This window comes from Parathielavia appendiculata, assembly GCF_033297405.1.
Source record: "Parathielavia appendiculata strain CBS 731.68 unplaced genomic scaffold N657scaffold_16, whole genome shotgun sequence".
NCBI classification, from domain to species: Eukaryota; Fungi; Ascomycota; class Sordariomycetes; order Sordariales; family Chaetomiaceae; genus Parathielavia; species Parathielavia appendiculata.
In genome coordinates, this window is record NW_026944235.1 from 242,185 (window position 1) to 257,669 (window position 15,485).

Here is a 15,485-nt window from a genome sequence, read left to right on the forward strand (position 1 = left end):
CTGAGGGAGTGCCGGTTCGGGTGAAGGCGGCTGGGCCATGAATGTTTCCGTTGCTGCATACCCCAAATCTGCTTGTTGTGCCGTCATCAAGGGATCCGAGGGCTCGACAGACCCCACGAGTGTCGAGTCTGACATGAAGGGGGTTCCGTGAACTGGGTCATGGCTTTGTGGTTGGTATGCTTCAGGGACAGCAGGCATAAGGGCTGTTCGTCGGGGCATCGGCGCTGACTGAGGTCCTGGCGGAAGGGTGTTGTTTGGCGCGTTCTGCCCCTCTGTCTCCTCTTCTCCGTTCAGCCAGGCGTCCAACTTGTCCTCCTAGTCATCAATCGCATCTGAATCGAACCCTAAGCTTTTCCACTTCTTCCTCGGGTCCGCTGACCCGCGATCCGGAGGTTCCGTGTCACGAGGTTCCTTGTCCATAGCCTCGGCACACAGCTGAACGCACCGGTCGAGGGCGGGGCCTCTGGCGTTCCGTGGTGCTGGGAAATGCAAATTGGTGATGAACAAGTGAAGGAAGCACGAGGCACGCGGAAACTCTGACGAGTCCAGGAGTAGTTAGGCACAGCTTGGAGAACATTGGCCCTGGCCGCTTTCTCTGCTACGTCTCTGGCAGCTGAATTCCAGTCCCTCCACTTCCCCGGGAAATCTCATGTGCCGGTGGTACCTTCCCATCGCCTACCCGTGGTGTCATTGATGGTAGAACTCGGAAGGTGCCAGGAGGCTGGAGGCAGGAGTCTCGGGACGGTGCTCTGGTTCTTCAAGAGTTCCAGCATCAACAGTTGGGTACCTTGGGCATGCACGTGCCCAGGACATTGAGCCCCTCTCTACTCGGGCAGCCTCCGTCCGCAGAGGCATAAAAATGTTTTCCGTTTCCCACGAAGAAATACCCTGGGTGGTCATCGGCCTACCCACGACGTTGAACAAGGTGTAATATACTGGCAACATACACGTTTCAGTGCAAAGGTACCTGACAAGTACGCGAGTTGTAATCCGGGATCCCCGTTCGTGTAGACAACTTAACATCACCAGGAACATGCAGCCAACTTGGAAGCCGAGGGCTGTCCAGCGACAAGGGCAAACAACTGAGACTGCTCGACATGTATTTCAGAGATTCAGAGTTCGATATCTCACCAAAAAGGGGGGAGAAATGATCACGATGCCTGGACAAGCAGAGCATCATGTGAATCCCCCACATCAATACAAAGTCCTTAGAGGGAAAAGCGTGTATTGACCAGCTCTTTTTATAAGAGCTCAGCTCAGCGCTTGTTCCTTCGTTACTGCATTCTCTAGGTTTGTTGCATCCAGGGCCGGGCTTTTCCAGACAACCGAACGAAAACCCACAATTCGATCAGGTACCTTGGTCAATCCACAGCGAAAACTCAAAAACAAACCCAGTCACAATATGAACCTCGCATCCCCCCTATACCATCACCCAACCAACCCCATCCCAGACCCCTCAAGAAGGATTAACCCACGGCCTGCAGCGGTTCGCAGCACAAAAACCAGAGCAGCACGGCCCGACATACTGGCCGTTGCGGAAGCACTCGCCGTACGTGTGCACGCACATGCCCTGGCAGCTGACGCCCGTGACGGGCGAGGGCGGCCCAACGAGGATCTGGTTGACTCCACCGGGCGAGATGCTGCTGGCGAGCGCGACCTGGTTCAGTGTCTGGAACTTGCACTGGGAGAAGGCGTTGTAGTCGGGCGCCTCGATGAGGTTGATTGAGAGGTCGTTGTCTGCACGTGGTCCGTCGTGGTCAGTACACTGTTTAGGAGAGACCGGCAGGGTTCGAATTATCGTCATTAAGGGGAAGGAGGGGAACTGGGGTTTTACTGGTTGGGTAGACGGTGCCGTCGGCTGGGATGGCCATGGTGTATTGGGCTGGGCCGCCGTGGAAGGTGAGGTGGACGGTTTGGACGTCGTCACGCTCCTCGATGGGCACGGCGGAGACGCTGGCCATGAGGCCGAGAGCAGATGCGAGGGTGGTAAGATACTTCATTGTCGTGGTGGTCTTGCGTGCCAGTGTTCACTGGTACAGTTGGATGACGCAGGAGGGGATGGCAACAATGGTATCAGCAAGCTGCTCACTTTGCCGGCATCGACTGGTGCCTTTATATCCATCCACCAAAATACCAAGTAAGTAGCATGACTGTGCCGCCATACCGAGAATTGGCATCTGAAGGACTCAACCGAGAATCGTGGTCAGCCTGGCTTAAGGTAGGTAGGTACCTAATCAGGCAACATACCAATACACCGCTAGCTCTTGATCAGACTACACCAGGCAAATACGAACTTTGAGCTTGGCGTGCCAGAGTGGCGTTGGATAGAGACGGGTAACAACTCAGCAGCTGACCCGGATCGGCGGCAGAGCTTGTGGGATGAGTGATATGATTTGGCAGCGGGAAGCAACCCAGCCTCGAACCTGCTGCTGTATCGGGCTGCATAGCAGGGAACCCGGCTCTCCTGTAATGTACCAGTATACAGCATTTCGAAGTGAAGGGTGCCCGACTTTCCGGTAACGAGCAATGTACCTGTACATGCACAGACGGGACTTGGGAGTCGGCGGCTAAGTATTGTTGGACCCGCCAATCGTTGGACATTTTAAGATGTAATGGAGTATACGAGATGTGTACTACATTGAGCAGATGAGAGTAAGACGGAACAATCAGTGCGCACTTTCAGCTCACTCAGATCCTCTTTCACCGCCACCCTCAGCGAACCGATGACGGGATGAAGGGATGAATGAGAAGGAAAACAAAAGCTCAGGCACATGCCTGTATGAGAGTTTGCCGGAGGTTTCCCTTGCCGATCGAATGGCCTTGGGGAGCCTGGTCCTGTTCCGACCTTACATCCAATACTTCTGGGTGTTGAGGAGCGGGAGCGTTATAGTGCAATCTTGGAACGAGCGAACTGGACCCGGCCTTCTTGCTCGTTGCGGTGCAGCCTTCTCATGAGCCAGGCCGTTCCGTTCCATACTTTGTTTCTCAACCGAAGGAGTCAGAGTCTCAATCCCGCGCTTGTTGACGACTCACACAAAATCAAGCACCCTTCGCCTTGACATACTCCCTCACAATCTCCCTTAGCCCCTTCGCCTGCAACCCCAATTCCCCATTCGCAATATCCTCCTCCCTAACCGCCTGCCTAGCCCCATCCGCAAAGGTACCGATACACAGCACCAGAAAGAAAGCGCTCGCGTCCCCCCCCGCCAGCTTCTCGTCCCTGACTTTGGCAAGGTCCTTGGTGCTCACACGCGTCACGTCAAATTTGGCGCCGGTCTCCTCCTCAAACAGCCGCAGCAGCTGGTTCTGCGTGACAGTCTGCTCGACGACCTCGTAGTACCGGTTCGCCGTCTGCTCCGGGGGACGCTGCAGCACGGCGACGACCGACTGCGCGATGAAAGGGAGCGTGGACGCCGGGACGGGCTCGTCGCCCGAGTCGTAGATGGTGGCGGTTTTGGAGGCTAGGTTGATGCCGTAGACACCGTGGTCGAAGCCCTGTTTTCGTCTCGGTGTTAGTCCCCAACAGTTATAACATGAATCAAAGCCGGGGGACACCTTTGAAGATCAAGGCAACACTCACCCAGTCAAGAAACGTCCCATTTGCAATCCCCGTCCAGGTCAGGCTCGGGTGCAACTTGATCTGTTGCAGCAGGTAGTCGACCGTCTTGGTCTTGCCGCCGAGCACGACGGCTAGGTCGGCGCTGAGCTTGCCCGGCCGCGTGTTGAACCCCCACTCGGCGGGGATCAAGCGTTTTACGCCGGCGGCCACGGCGGCGTCGATGTACTGGTTTTGGTTGCCCGACTCCTGGGCGGGCACCGTGATGACGACAACGTCTTGTCCGGCGAATGCTTTGGTCAGGGACGCGACGGAGCTGAGGTCCGCCCTTCGGACCTCGACGCCGTCTGGGAAGGTCGAGTTGGAAGTTTCCCGGGAGATGGCCGTCACTTGGAAGCCGGCTGCAAGGAGGGCTTGGACGATGGGCCTGCCCAAGGTGCCCGAGGCCTACAGAATGTCAGCTCGGGTCGGGAGGGGAGTGGTGGGAGTGGAATCTTGCCCCGACTACGGCAACCGTCTTGAAAGCCATGGTGATGATGGGTTAGAAGGCCGAGTTAAGTGACTGCCGATTCTCTCTATCACAAAGGGGGAGGGGGAGGCCGAAGAGTGGTAGCTTAAGGGCGACGTGGAAGTGATCGAACGATGAACTGGCAACACCGGTACTAATTCGCGGCTACAATCATTTATAGCTTCATCAACGTCGACCTTGCAGCCTTGACAGCTGAGAATATCCGAATCATACGCCGAGAAGGATCAATACACCTCCGCTCACTCAAAAGTGGGGTGTACAGCCCACGTTGCTGCGCTCGCTGTCGTGGCATGTGGGGTCCAGCATTTGTAAGCCTGGGACTGCTCGAGGCCTGGCTGAGACACCGTTTCCCTGAGCTGTACTGTACAGGATCATGACGGCTCGTTGTGCACTGTGGGGCGCGGCATGTATGACGTGCCGGAACGAAGCCGCCTTGATGGCTGCATTCAACGGACCTCGGTGGTTGATTGGTGCCAGCACTGCAACCCCTCTTCCTTACATACTTAGTCCTCTCCCATGCCCATCAACAGCATGGTCAATCAATCACTTTTTACCACCTTAAAAATTCAATCCACTGCTTTGACTGGGAATAGCTTCTTCCAGCGCATATCTCAGCGGTCGTCGCCTTGCAGGTTCCAACATGACGCAGTGTCTTCTGCCCCCAGCCGTCTTTCTTCAGAGGCGTGACCTAGGTGACAACATTGATGACGAATCGAGAACAGGGATTTCATTCCTCCATGGGATCCTTATTACGGTCAATAGCCGCCTGTAATGGATGAATCAGCATCTCGTACATACGAGACTGAACCGAAATTCGGGGCCGGACCAGGCGCGTTTGATTCAGTTCTGTGGCCCTGTGTGGCACAACGCGGCAACGCCGTACACACCAAGATATACTTCCTCCTGGATGTTCTTTATTGAGAGCCCAAAGTCGGCAATTCAAGTTCCCTGACATCGCGCCCAAAGCTGTCCTTGCTCCAGCTGTTCATGAACCAGATTACTCCCGTTGTAAGCCAGTCCATAACCACGGTCTTGAACCAGCTTTTGTCGCCAACCTTCTCCCACCGGAAAAGAGTCTCTTGGTACGTCTTCTGGATGACCGGCCTGCGCAGGACCTCGTAGTCGGCAAACATCTGCGGTATGGACCGCCGGTCGCGGCGGCTAAAGACGTGTGCAAGAAGCACAGCGTCCTCAATTGCGACTCCGGTGCTTTCGCCCTGCGGCGGCATCTAAGGTAATTATTACCCTCCTGTCAGCGCTTGCAATATGCTGTGGAAAAAGGCCCCCTTCCGTCACCACGATGATCATCAACATACCGCATGCGCGGCGTCGCCGAGCAACAACGCACGCCCCTTGGACCACACCCCCCCCGGAGGAAGCATGTAGACCGGAAACGACACCCACTCCTCGCACCTTTCCAGCGCCTCCTCGAGACCGGCTAGCTTCCCGCCTCGAAACCGCCTCGAAAATTCACTTCGAAGCGCATCCCTCTCCGCCCCCGTCGCCCTCTTCCCTTCCCTCCCGTCAGTCTTTTGATTTTCCGGCTGCGCTATCACAGCAGCCAAGTACAGTCTCGAGAGCGAGGGCTCAAAGAAGGTGACGAGCAGCGATCCCAGCTGGGCCGTGATGACGGTGGAGATGCCCACGACGGGGGAGCCGTCGGCGGCGGCTGTGATGCCGGCGTTTCCCGGCTCCGAGACCGGGATGAAGCCGTAGGCGGTAGCCCGCCCGGAGTAGGTCTTTTCGCGGGTCGGGTCGACGAGGGAGCCGCGCACGAACGAGTGGATGCCGTCGCAGCCGAGGACAAGGTCGCCTTGGATCATGGTCTCGTCGTCGTCGTGGCCACCACCCGTTGTCGTGGTGGTGGTGTCGGTGAAGCGGACATGGATGCTGCCCTGCGGGGAAGAGGCGTCGCCGAGCTCTTGGATGCTGGTGACCTTGGCTCCGTACCGGAGCTCAATGTGGTTGTTTGGCACTGCGCGAACCGTGTCCACCATGGCCTCGACCAGATGCTGCCGCAGCACGCGAATGGCGTCGACATTGGGCCATAGTCTGCCCAGCGACGAACCGGTTCGGTGGGACACCATGTTGATGTGGCTGACCTTCGCTCCTTTGGGCCGCAGACGTGGTGCGACTCCGAGAGCGTCGAGATAGCGCATGGCAAGCGGCGTTAAGTTGACGGCGCCGCCGAGTGTCTGGATGCCCGGCCGTAGCTCGAGAATCGTTACCCGAATGGGCGATGAGTCTGTGGATTGCTGGTGTAGTGCCAGCGCTGCGGCAAGGCCCGCAGGACCTGCACCTACGATGATGGCGTGCATTGGCGTTGGGCTGATGGGCGTAATGCTTTGTGCGAATTATCGGGTTCTGGTGCTAGCAGGCAACGTGTTTGTGGATGCCGCGAGCTTCGGACTCTAGAGTTCCAACGATGCGCCGTGGAAAGGATCGGCAAGATGTCAAGAGACCGCCAGATTATAGGCGCATTTCTGAGGTCCAAAGGCAAAGAAACCATGCCCCTTGAAAACAGGCGAAAGCCTTCAGGATATAAGTAAGTAGCTACTGTACTTATCGTGCCGGCGTCTGCGCTAGCGTGTCGCATGCATCGGATTCAATCCGAGCTCAACGCCACATCTGAAGTTGACTCAAGTCCTGATTGGCTGCCATTCAGGCGCAATCTTCCACGGCAGTTTCTGAGAAGGGTTCGACCCTTTGACTGATGCTAAAAGCAAAAAGTCCAAGTCAAGAGCTTACACCAGAGAAAAACAAAATCACAAATCCACAATCGAATGTGTTTCGCAATGCAAAAGCAATGGGATAACCAGGAATCGAACCTGGGTCCTCTCGGACGTCGAGGATGGCCACAACGAGAAGTACTAACCACTATACTATTATCCCATTTTGAGTTTTGTGGTGATATATTCTACTCTTATCATCTTGGGCTCTGTAATTAGGACGCAAAGGTATGAATGCCGAGCAACCCAACGCTGGCGATTGAGTCAGAGGCGGTGGCTGCCACTAGCGGGCCTCCAGCTAGAATCTCTCCTGACGACTGGCTAGATTTGTAGACGCCTATCGTGAGAAGTCTCCGTGTTCTTGGGATTTAGAGTCTCGGGTTGATAAAAACCCTGTATGAGGGGCTCTCTGCAGTCACCAATCCACGTGTGTGCTATTGCCTTTGACTGAGGTTCCTATATATGCAAATCTTCCAACCTTCCATGCTGCCCGGAGAATGATGCAGTGTATAGTCCACTCTAGCTGGGCGCGGCCGTCATGCATGATCCCCGCTTTTGTGCGCCTCCCTGGATCCTCATCTTCAGTGCCGCTAGCATGAGGCTATTTCCGATTTAAAGAATGACGCGAAGATTACCTTCACATGTCCCAATTATGCTACAATCTTGCAATGTACAAGACGCAATATGCGGATCCACCGCACTGGCTGTCTGTCATACTCAACGAAAACACGTCGCCTTCCCTGTGTACTTCGAGTTCCCCACGCATATAAGACTGGTCCGACCCGTCCTTTCACGGCTTTGTAGTGAGACATTGTACTGTTATTTTTAAAGGGCTATCTAGTTCTGGTACGATGTGTAGCCCTCAAGAGGACGGCAAGGGACAATTCCCGAACGCCTTTTCCCTCGGCCCAGATCCATATCGTTCAGGTTCCTTCGTACAAAATCAAGTAGCAAATTTGCTGCAACCTCGCTTTCCAGACACCGTTGATGGGGGCGTAGCCCTCCATATCGACAAGAGATTCCTCAGTAAGCCTCCCTGCCCCCCGGCCCTCGGAGTTGGAGCCAGGTGAGCTGGCTTGAGCTGAGTTCTGACGTAATTCAGCCGCCTACACACCACCTTCACCAAGACCAAGATTCTGGCAGCTACCAGGACGTCCGCAGCGCTCATCAGCCCCAAGGAGGTTTCCCCCGTCCACTCATCAGCCGCCAGACACGCCTCCAAGCTGGCCCGAACCCGAACCCGCCCTTTACACCGCCGCGTCCAGCCCTGCGTTCAGCCTGCCAGTCATCTGCCACGACCCTCCCTTTACCGGGATGGATCCGCGAGCGGAATCGGAGGCAATGTCCCCGTGGCAACCCCAGACCGGCACCCTTCGCGGGGGAGACGACGACGACCTCGCCGATCTTGCCGCAACAGCAGCACCCGCCGGGTCGAGGCAAGACACATTTGTAGCGTCGCAGGGAGACGCGATGCTGCTAAATGCCATGGACCATCAGCGGAGCTCGGCGGAGCAGTGGATGGAGATGTTGCAGCGGCCTGCCGGGGATCGTGGGGAGCCAGTGGCTGCGCAAGAAGGGGGCGAAGATTGGGTACTAGTGGACGGGCGCGACGCGTGTTTACATGGACCTGTAGGTGGGACTTGTCCTCATTGTGGGCGGACGCTTACTGCGGAGGACTGTGACGAGCTTGGTATGGATCAGGCGGGTATGGATACGTTGTGGAAATATGTTTACGGGGACGGCCCAGTGTGAACAACACTTAGGACAGTTTCATGGAGATGGGCCTAGTGCGAGTGGTGAGGGAGTGTAGAAGTTCAGGGAAAGGGGAGAACGGGAAGCTTGAATCTACATGTAATTGAGTACCTATAGAGGGGAGACGTTTCTAGGCTGAGTTCCATGGCAGGGAGATGCAACGCCTGCGCAATGGTTCAGGTAGCAGGCAACGGAGCTGAACTGAACATCAGTGAACTTACAGAGACTTCCTATCAATATATAAGCCTTTTCATTAATCCATATCATTTACCCAGATGAACCCAGCTACCTGAGAGCTGACCAACCTATAATCTGCATTTTAAGAGCCATCTCACGAGCAATCGCTGTTATCTAGATCCGTACCTACCGTACTCAAGGTCAATAGGTAAATAACTAGGTAGTTTTCCACCTAATCAACGCCAAAATAAGGGACCTGAGTCTGAAGCGTGTTAGACCTAGAGGCGCACCCGGATTTCCATAACGTATTAATTTTCAAGACAATTCAAACGGTTCAATCGGGCAAGGTAGCCTCTTACCCCTTCACTACCGTAAGTTCACTGCCCCTTAACCCTCACTTCGCACAGCTCCAACGGCGGAAACGCCGGCTTCATCTCAGGCAACTCCATGATACCCTTCAGATAAGCCTCGACACCCGGCACCTGCTCCCGCATCTCCTTATCCAACACCAACCGCGACGCCATCTGCAGCACCCCGGCAACCATGATATCCGCCAGCGTGAGCTGCTCGCCCACAAGAAACTTCCTCCTCCCTCCCTGGACAGCGACCTCGAGCCTCTTGACGGCCCTCTCAAACCCGCCGACATGGTACGCATACCGGGCCTCGTCGTACGGCACGAGCTTGTACAGGCACATGACCAGCAGCGGCGTGATGTTGCTCTCGAGCTCCTGCGCGGCAAAGCACGACCACTGCTCGACGAGCGCGCGTGTGCGCGGGTCGTCGCCGCCCAGCAGCTGGCCCGCCCCGTGCCCGCTCTCGGCCACGTACCGGGCGATGGCCTGGCCCTCAGTCAGGTGGAAGGTGCCATCGCCCGATTCGAAGGCCGGGACCTTGCCGAGCGGGAACTTGGCGAGGAACTCGGGCGTGCGGTTGGTCACACCCATTTGGAAATCGGGCGCATCCTCGAGGGTGAGGCCGTTGATGGCCGCGATGGCGTGGAGCTGCAGGCGGGTTAGCATTCTGTTGACAAGTCGAGGGGGTTGGGCGAGGATAGAAGGAACAAAGGACATACATACCCTTTGGACACGGTAGCTGTTGGGGTAGCTGTACAGTCTGCCGAAGGGGGCCATGTTGAACGTGGTTGAAGCGAGTCTCAATACGTGGGATTGCTCGGACAACAGGCAGATTTTCGTGCTCCAAAGAATATAACAACAGCAAGCTTGGACCGGGAAACCCAGAGACAAAACACACAACCCCTGGACCTGACGGCCTTCTTATCTGTGCTGGCCAACACTGTGGAACGGTTACACCGCCCCGGCAAACCGCATTCCTAACCCCTCTTCTGGCTCCGACGGCCCACGAGATGAGGGAGGTCCTTGATCTCGGGGTCCACCCGTGCTGTGCAGCTCGGCATTGCTGTGCATCCAGTATTCAGTAATACATGTACTATACATGCCAGATACTCTGTGCAACAACTAAGAGAAACGGTTAGCATGAGAGTGACAACATGATTGGAGTTGAGCGATTGCCGTTTCAGGAAAGGCCGTGTTGTGACAATCTGATATCTCACAAGATGGGCAACCAACGCAAAGCGTTTGGCCAAAAAGCCCTTCACCAGCAGTCAACCTTTCTCAAACGCGCTCGAGGTTTCTCGGTCTCGTGCGGACTCCTGCGACAGCTAGGATCAGGGAACACCGCGGGCTGGATTTGTGAGCTGACTCTTGTTGCAAGAGAGTGGGCGCGTTCAACGAAGTGGGTCGCCTAGCCCACGGTTAAGGGAAGTTTATGTCCCTGTTCCCAGGTGGATAAAGTGGAAAGTTCGAGAAAAGCAAAGTTACACCCAATCGGGTCCTAGCTCCCTGAAAAATTCACCGCCTTCGTTTGGCCCCTGACAAGCTCGGTGCACAATCCACAGGCACACAAAAAGAGACTTTGGCAGAAAATACAAGCAAAATAATCAGGAATCCACTTTCTTCAGATTCTGGACGAGCTGGGAATCGAACCCAGGACCTTTCGCATACACGGGTTTGGTAAGTACGCATGCTAAGCGAACGCTCTACCAACTGAGCCACACGCCCTTGGAAATGTTATTGTCGATGGATGTTGTCGGGGCTGTTCTTGTCGCTAGCGTCAGCCTCAGAGACAGCCGATTGGACTCTGCGTTATTCACAATAGATGAACCACCCTAATATCACCCTCCCCAAGCCCACCCTCTACCCATCACCTTCCCTCCTCCCTATTCACACACACCGGACACCCTCCCGCAATTCGATCCCTCAGCAGCCTCGCATGCGTGACCTTGGCCCCGATCAAGTGCGTCGTAGTCGTCGATACCCTCTGCTCTGCCGCATCAACAACCCCGTTCAGCACGACCTCATCCACCTCCTCCTGCCCTGGGTGGTGCAACCTCTCGAACAGGTGCGTCAGGTGAAAGACGTGCCCGCACGCAAACCCCACCAGCGTTTCAACCTCCCACTCGCCAAACGGCTCGAGGCAGTCCGCGCAGTGGCCGGGCGTCCATTTCCTGGCTTTCCGGTGATCCGCCGGGGTGGGTGGCTTCGCGAGCGGTACTTCACCGTTCGCACGTCCCTTGTCCAACTTTGCGGCGTCTCCCGCAGCAGCAGCCGTCCGACGCGTTGGTGTGCTTGGTCGTGATGATGATGGTGGTGGCTGTCCGTCCTTGACGGCAACCTGCTTGCCCCCCCCGGTCGTAATCGTAGATGTCGCCACCTCAAACTTGAGACCCTTCCTCTGGCCCATCCTCAACAGCCCCTGTGCAGCTGCCACCTCGCTCCTCAACACCTTGGCCACGCCCTCGCAGATGCTATACTGAATCTCGTGCTCCTTCATGATGTGCTTCAACCCTTCGCGCAGGCCCTCGATCTCGAGCCCCTCGGGGATCCGGCGCACCAGCGCGATGGGGTTGATGGCGGTGCCGACCTCCTCGAGCAGCGCGCGGATGAAGCGCGGCTTGTCCATGCTGTAGGTGAGAAGGTCCTCCCAGAGATCCGGGTCGTCCTGCTCCTTGGCGAACGCGATGGCACGGCTGATGTCAGCGAGGCGATCGATGATGAGGAAGAGAGCGCGTTTGGTCTGGCCCGTTTTGGAGTAGAGGTAGACGAGCTCGGGAATGTAGTTGTAAGATTCGCACTCTTGGGCTGCCTGGGGGTGAACGTTAGCGAACTGGTTTGCATCAACGATGCCGGTTGCGGGAGACCGATACCTTTTCGAATGCGTAGGCCGTTGAGCTCTTGAGGAAGTCCATCAGGAACGACCGGTCGTGGATGGCGAAAAGGTGCACCGCCAAGTCCGCGAATTGGTCAACTAGGGACTGGCTGTCGGTGACAAGACGGGCGCGAGATTCGCCGGAATGCTCATGGATGCCCTCGCCGCGCCACAGGCCTCGGAGGTAGAAGAAGGTGTACAGATCTAGATGCTTCTCCTGGAGTTGGTTGATGACAACCCCAGGCTTGACCAAGCCATGTTGTGCCTCGTCTACGAGCAAAGTAATGGCTTCCGCCGTAGCTTCTTCCAGCTCGGCAACGCTCATCTTGCTGGCACGGTCATGAGGAACTCGTAGGCCAATGAAGCTGGGTATGTCGTCAGCCACGGCGTCGGCAAGATGACCCTCCTTGATCAGACGCATCGCCGAATCGGCATCCTGGAGTCTGATGTGACATCTGAGGGCTTCCCGGGTCCTGCCGTTCGCCTCATGAAGCTTGGCCAAACCCTCCATGACGATCCGCCAGTCACGACCGACTTCGCCGTCCTCCACGCTGTCCTCCCGGACGTCCCGGTAATTAAGCTGGTCTTCCAATGCCGTAGTGATCGCACTCGCATCATAGAGATCTGGCGACCACCGGTCGAGCAGCTCCCGAAATTGGAGCTTGTTGACCTGGAGGTAGTGGCCCAGCATGACCTCATACAGCGTCCCGGGCATCGGTGGCCGCGTGCGCTCCGTGGGTATGAAGTTCACAATCTCGTCGAACTTGTTCGCGCCCGCAAACGTCCAAACCCACTTCTCCCACCGGTCAGGCGTCCCAAGAACTTTGCCACAAATCTGCCCCGCTCTCGCCCAGTCTCCTGTCTCGATGACATCCTGTATCCATAACTCCCCGATGCGCCGCTTTTCCTTCTCGGCAGACGAGTAAAGGGACCGCAACCCGTCCGCCACCGATGGAGTGTCATCGTAGAAATCATCCGTACTTTGCGTGTGCTGTGGTGAGGTGGGCGTGACGTCGGGAGCGGTCGACATGATCTCGGGTTGCTGATCCACCAGCTCCCATGCTTGCTGGTACTGGTGATGCTCGAGAAGCCACGCCAAGTGATCACCTAGATCGCGTCGTGTCGCCAGTACGCAGTCGTACGGGCTGTGAATGAAGATTTTGACACCCGGTTTGACGAGATGGGGATGCACCGAGGTTCGCGGAGTTCGACCGCTCGGTGCAGCGACGTTGCTACCAGACGCGCCATCACTCCCTTTGCTCATGACGCTCGCGGCGGAACTGAACAGGGACATGGGGTTCAGGGCGGCGTTGAGCACGTCGCTGCCAAGGCCCGCGAGCGTTTCGAGGGCACCACGGGATGACGCCGCCGCAGCCGCGTTTTGAGCTGGCAAGATGCCAAGGTGATAGTCATTCGACGATAACCTCTCATACCGGCTGATACTGAGGCCGTCCTTGTCGATTTCAGCCTGCGACGATAGGTCGATGAGGCGCAGCTCTGGCGGTTGGTTATTCTGTCTGCGCGGAATGCCCCCGGAAGGCCTACTCCCCGTAGACTCTCCGGACAACGTGTGCTTGTGTCCTCGGGGTGGTCGTTCGTCCTCGTTCTCCTCCTCATCATCCGGTAAGCAGAAGGCTAGCACTAACAGCAAGTTCTGGGTATATAACGAAATGCCGGAAATAATGCAATCCATGCGAAGTCTGGAACGTCAGCAAGCGTCGAGACGAGAAATACGGGCAAGTCACCCACATCTTTACAATCTCTGCCCGTCCAGCGGACCTCTCCCCCGCATCCTTCCCGGTGCCGACGCCCCCGGGATGAATGTGGATAATCCAAATGGTGCCTCCCCACCCCACCAGCAGTCTCTCAACCCTTTCTGTGTTTTTGAGTTGTTGCTGCTTCAGGCTCGCGGCCGCGGGTGACAATACGACGTCGCGCTGGTCTGCGGAGGCATCATCAGGCTCGACCGCCTGCTCGTCGACCCACTCAATCCTGCCTTTCCACACGCCGGCCATGGTCTCCCACGCCTCGGTCTGAGGCCGGTCAACATGCCCAATGCGCTTCCAGGCGTCTTCAGCATCCGCGTGTTCGAGATGCAGCTTCGTGCGCATGATCTTGATTCCATGTTCGTTGAGCCAAGCCACGTACTTGCCGGACAGGGACCACTTGATGGCGTTGATTGCACCCTCGCCCGAGTGCAGAACGGTATCTCTACCACTGCCGGCCCCAACCATGCTGCCCAACCAGCCTGCAGCCTGGGCAGTGGCGCCTGCCGTCATGGCCGTGCTCCGGCCAGTGGGCGCACCCACGGTCAGGACAAGTTGACCCGCGAGTCCACCGGACAAGTAAGTCTTATCGTGCTTGAACTCGGGCGACAAGGCGACGGCCTGGACGGGGCGGGCAAAATTTCGCAGTTGCACATCCTTGGGCTCGACCAATGACTGCACACAAATGTTTCCATCCATCGACGAGGTTGCGATGTAGATATTGTTGGACGGCGTATTCGGCACGGCGGGCGGGTCCTTTGGCCTTCTCGAGGCGGCAGCCGGCGAGGCATGGCTCTCGGTGGTTCCCGTGGCCGGCCGCAGAGGGCTATTTGGGACTGACTTCAGAGCGGCGTCTGTTCGGATGCTAGGAAGCGGGGGAGGGAAAGGAGAGATCGATATGGACGTAACTGAGGCGGAGTGGGCATGGTAAACGCGCAGGGATTGGAAGGCGGGAAGCTGGACAACGTGCTGTACAAGAGTAAAATAAGTACGAGGCATGGCAGAGGGGATGCAGTGCTACTTACGATATTGCCATTGTGCGTCCCGATTATCTGCAACCAGAGTTAGCAGCAGCGCCAGCTACAACACACAGGCGGCTGGGGCATCCTGACCATCTTATCCCCCGTCACAAGGAACGCACTTGTGGCGTCGCCATTCCGATAGACGGGCCCGAGGTGTTGCGTGAGACGTGCGTACTTAAGCTTCGGTTCCTCGTCCTCCTCGTCTTCGTCTTCTTCGTCATTGTCGTCCTCCTCCGCCTCCTCCTCCTCCTCCTCCTCATCGATGTCTTCCCCGTTCTCATCGTCCCCTTCCTCCTCGTTGCCTTCCTCCTCTCCTTCTTCGACGCTGTTGTCCTCCGTCACAGTGGACTGCTCTCGGCATGGGTTTGAAGCAAGTGCATGTTTTGCATCAGCACCAGTCGAAGTCTGAGCATAACTAGACGTGTCTGGGGCTGTCGCGCCGATGACTTGGCCGGGTGCGACTCCGGTGTCTGGCGCCGGTTCCGTTGCGTCACCGGGTATTTCATTGTTATGGTCGCCGGCCTGTGGCGAGCTGTCGGTCATGTTGAATCGGACGACAAAGGCAACTTCATGGCGGTTTCGGCGTCGTTTGTTGCGCGGGCAGGAGCTGTCGAGCGGCAATGTGTTTGTTGCGGCTTCGAAGCTCCGGCTGTAGTAGCTTCCATGGGCCAAAGTGCTTCCTACGTCAGAGGCTAGCCGACTTCCGACAGGCTGTTTGGCGCCCAACAG

General features: G+C 56.8%; 6 protein-coding genes and 2 non-coding genes across 8 annotated transcripts; 1 reads left to right on the plus strand and 7 right to left on the minus strand.

Annotated features, from left to right (window-relative positions):
* Positions 1-1,091: 1,091 nt before the first annotated feature.
* Positions 1,092-2,222, minus strand: N657DRAFT_649024 (uncharacterized protein). Its single transcript, XM_062793642.1, has 2 exons — positions 1,835-2,222; positions 1,092-1,737 (listed from the first exon to the last, which is right to left on the minus strand). Exons 1-2 carry the CDS (start codon positions 1,998-2,000, stop codon positions 1,457-1,459), a joined length of 447 nt encoding a protein of 148 aa, XP_062644296.1. The 5' UTR covers positions 2,001-2,222; the 3' UTR covers positions 1,092-1,456.
* A 397-nt stretch (positions 2,223-2,619) lies between these two features.
* N657DRAFT_674199 (isoflavone reductase family protein) lies at positions 2,620-4,216 on the minus strand. The gene is made up of 3 exons (XM_062795732.1): positions 4,056-4,216; positions 3,581-4,003; positions 2,620-3,495 (listed from the first exon to the last, which is right to left on the minus strand). The coding sequence occupies exons 1-3, from the start codon at positions 4,083-4,085 to the stop codon at positions 3,040-3,042; spliced, it is 909 nt and encodes a 302-aa protein (XP_062644297.1). The 5' UTR covers positions 4,086-4,216; the 3' UTR covers positions 2,620-3,039.
* A 406-nt stretch (positions 4,217-4,622) lies between these two features.
* N657DRAFT_602797 (FAD/NAD(P)-binding domain-containing protein) lies at positions 4,623-6,653 on the minus strand. Its single transcript, XM_062790126.1, has 2 exons — positions 5,402-6,653; positions 4,623-5,314 (listed from the first exon to the last, which is right to left on the minus strand). Exons 1-2 carry the CDS (start codon positions 6,401-6,403, stop codon positions 5,000-5,002), a joined length of 1,317 nt encoding a protein of 438 aa, XP_062644298.1. The 5' UTR covers positions 6,404-6,653; the 3' UTR covers positions 4,623-4,999.
* Positions 6,654-6,892: 239 nt separating this feature from the next.
* On the minus strand, positions 6,893-6,977 carry N657DRAFT_t132. The gene has a single exon. It is a non-coding gene; the product is annotated as a tRNA-His (tRNA).
* A 315-nt stretch (positions 6,978-7,292) lies between these two features.
* Positions 7,293-8,811, plus strand: N657DRAFT_156670 (uncharacterized protein). The gene is made up of 2 exons (XM_062785993.1): positions 7,293-7,840; positions 7,917-8,811. Exons 1-2 carry the CDS (start codon positions 7,666-7,668, stop codon positions 8,564-8,566), a joined length of 825 nt encoding a protein of 274 aa, XP_062644299.1. The 5' UTR covers positions 7,293-7,665; the 3' UTR covers positions 8,567-8,811.
* Positions 8,812-9,120: 309 nt separating this feature from the next.
* N657DRAFT_579554 (glutathione S-transferase) lies at positions 9,121-9,873 on the minus strand (the record flags this gene model as incomplete). Its single annotated transcript, XM_062789400.1, has 2 exons — positions 9,121-9,744; positions 9,820-9,873. The coding sequence occupies 2 exons, from the start codon at positions 9,871-9,873 to the stop codon at positions 9,121-9,123; spliced, it is 678 nt and encodes a 225-aa protein (XP_062644300.1).
* Positions 9,874-10,631: 758 nt separating this feature from the next.
* On the minus strand, positions 10,632-15,383 carry N657DRAFT_602802 (uncharacterized protein). The gene is made up of 5 exons (XM_062790127.1): positions 14,847-15,383; positions 14,760-14,786; positions 13,718-14,703; positions 11,967-13,668; positions 10,632-11,905 (listed from the first exon to the last, which is right to left on the minus strand). Exons 1-5 carry the CDS (start codon positions 15,297-15,299, stop codon positions 10,964-10,966), a joined length of 4,110 nt encoding a protein of 1,369 aa, XP_062644301.1. The 5' UTR covers positions 15,300-15,383; the 3' UTR covers positions 10,632-10,963.
* On the minus strand, positions 10,726-10,821 carry N657DRAFT_t131. The gene has a single exon. It is a non-coding gene; the product is annotated as a tRNA-Ala (tRNA).
* Positions 15,384-15,485: the final 102 nt, after the last annotated feature.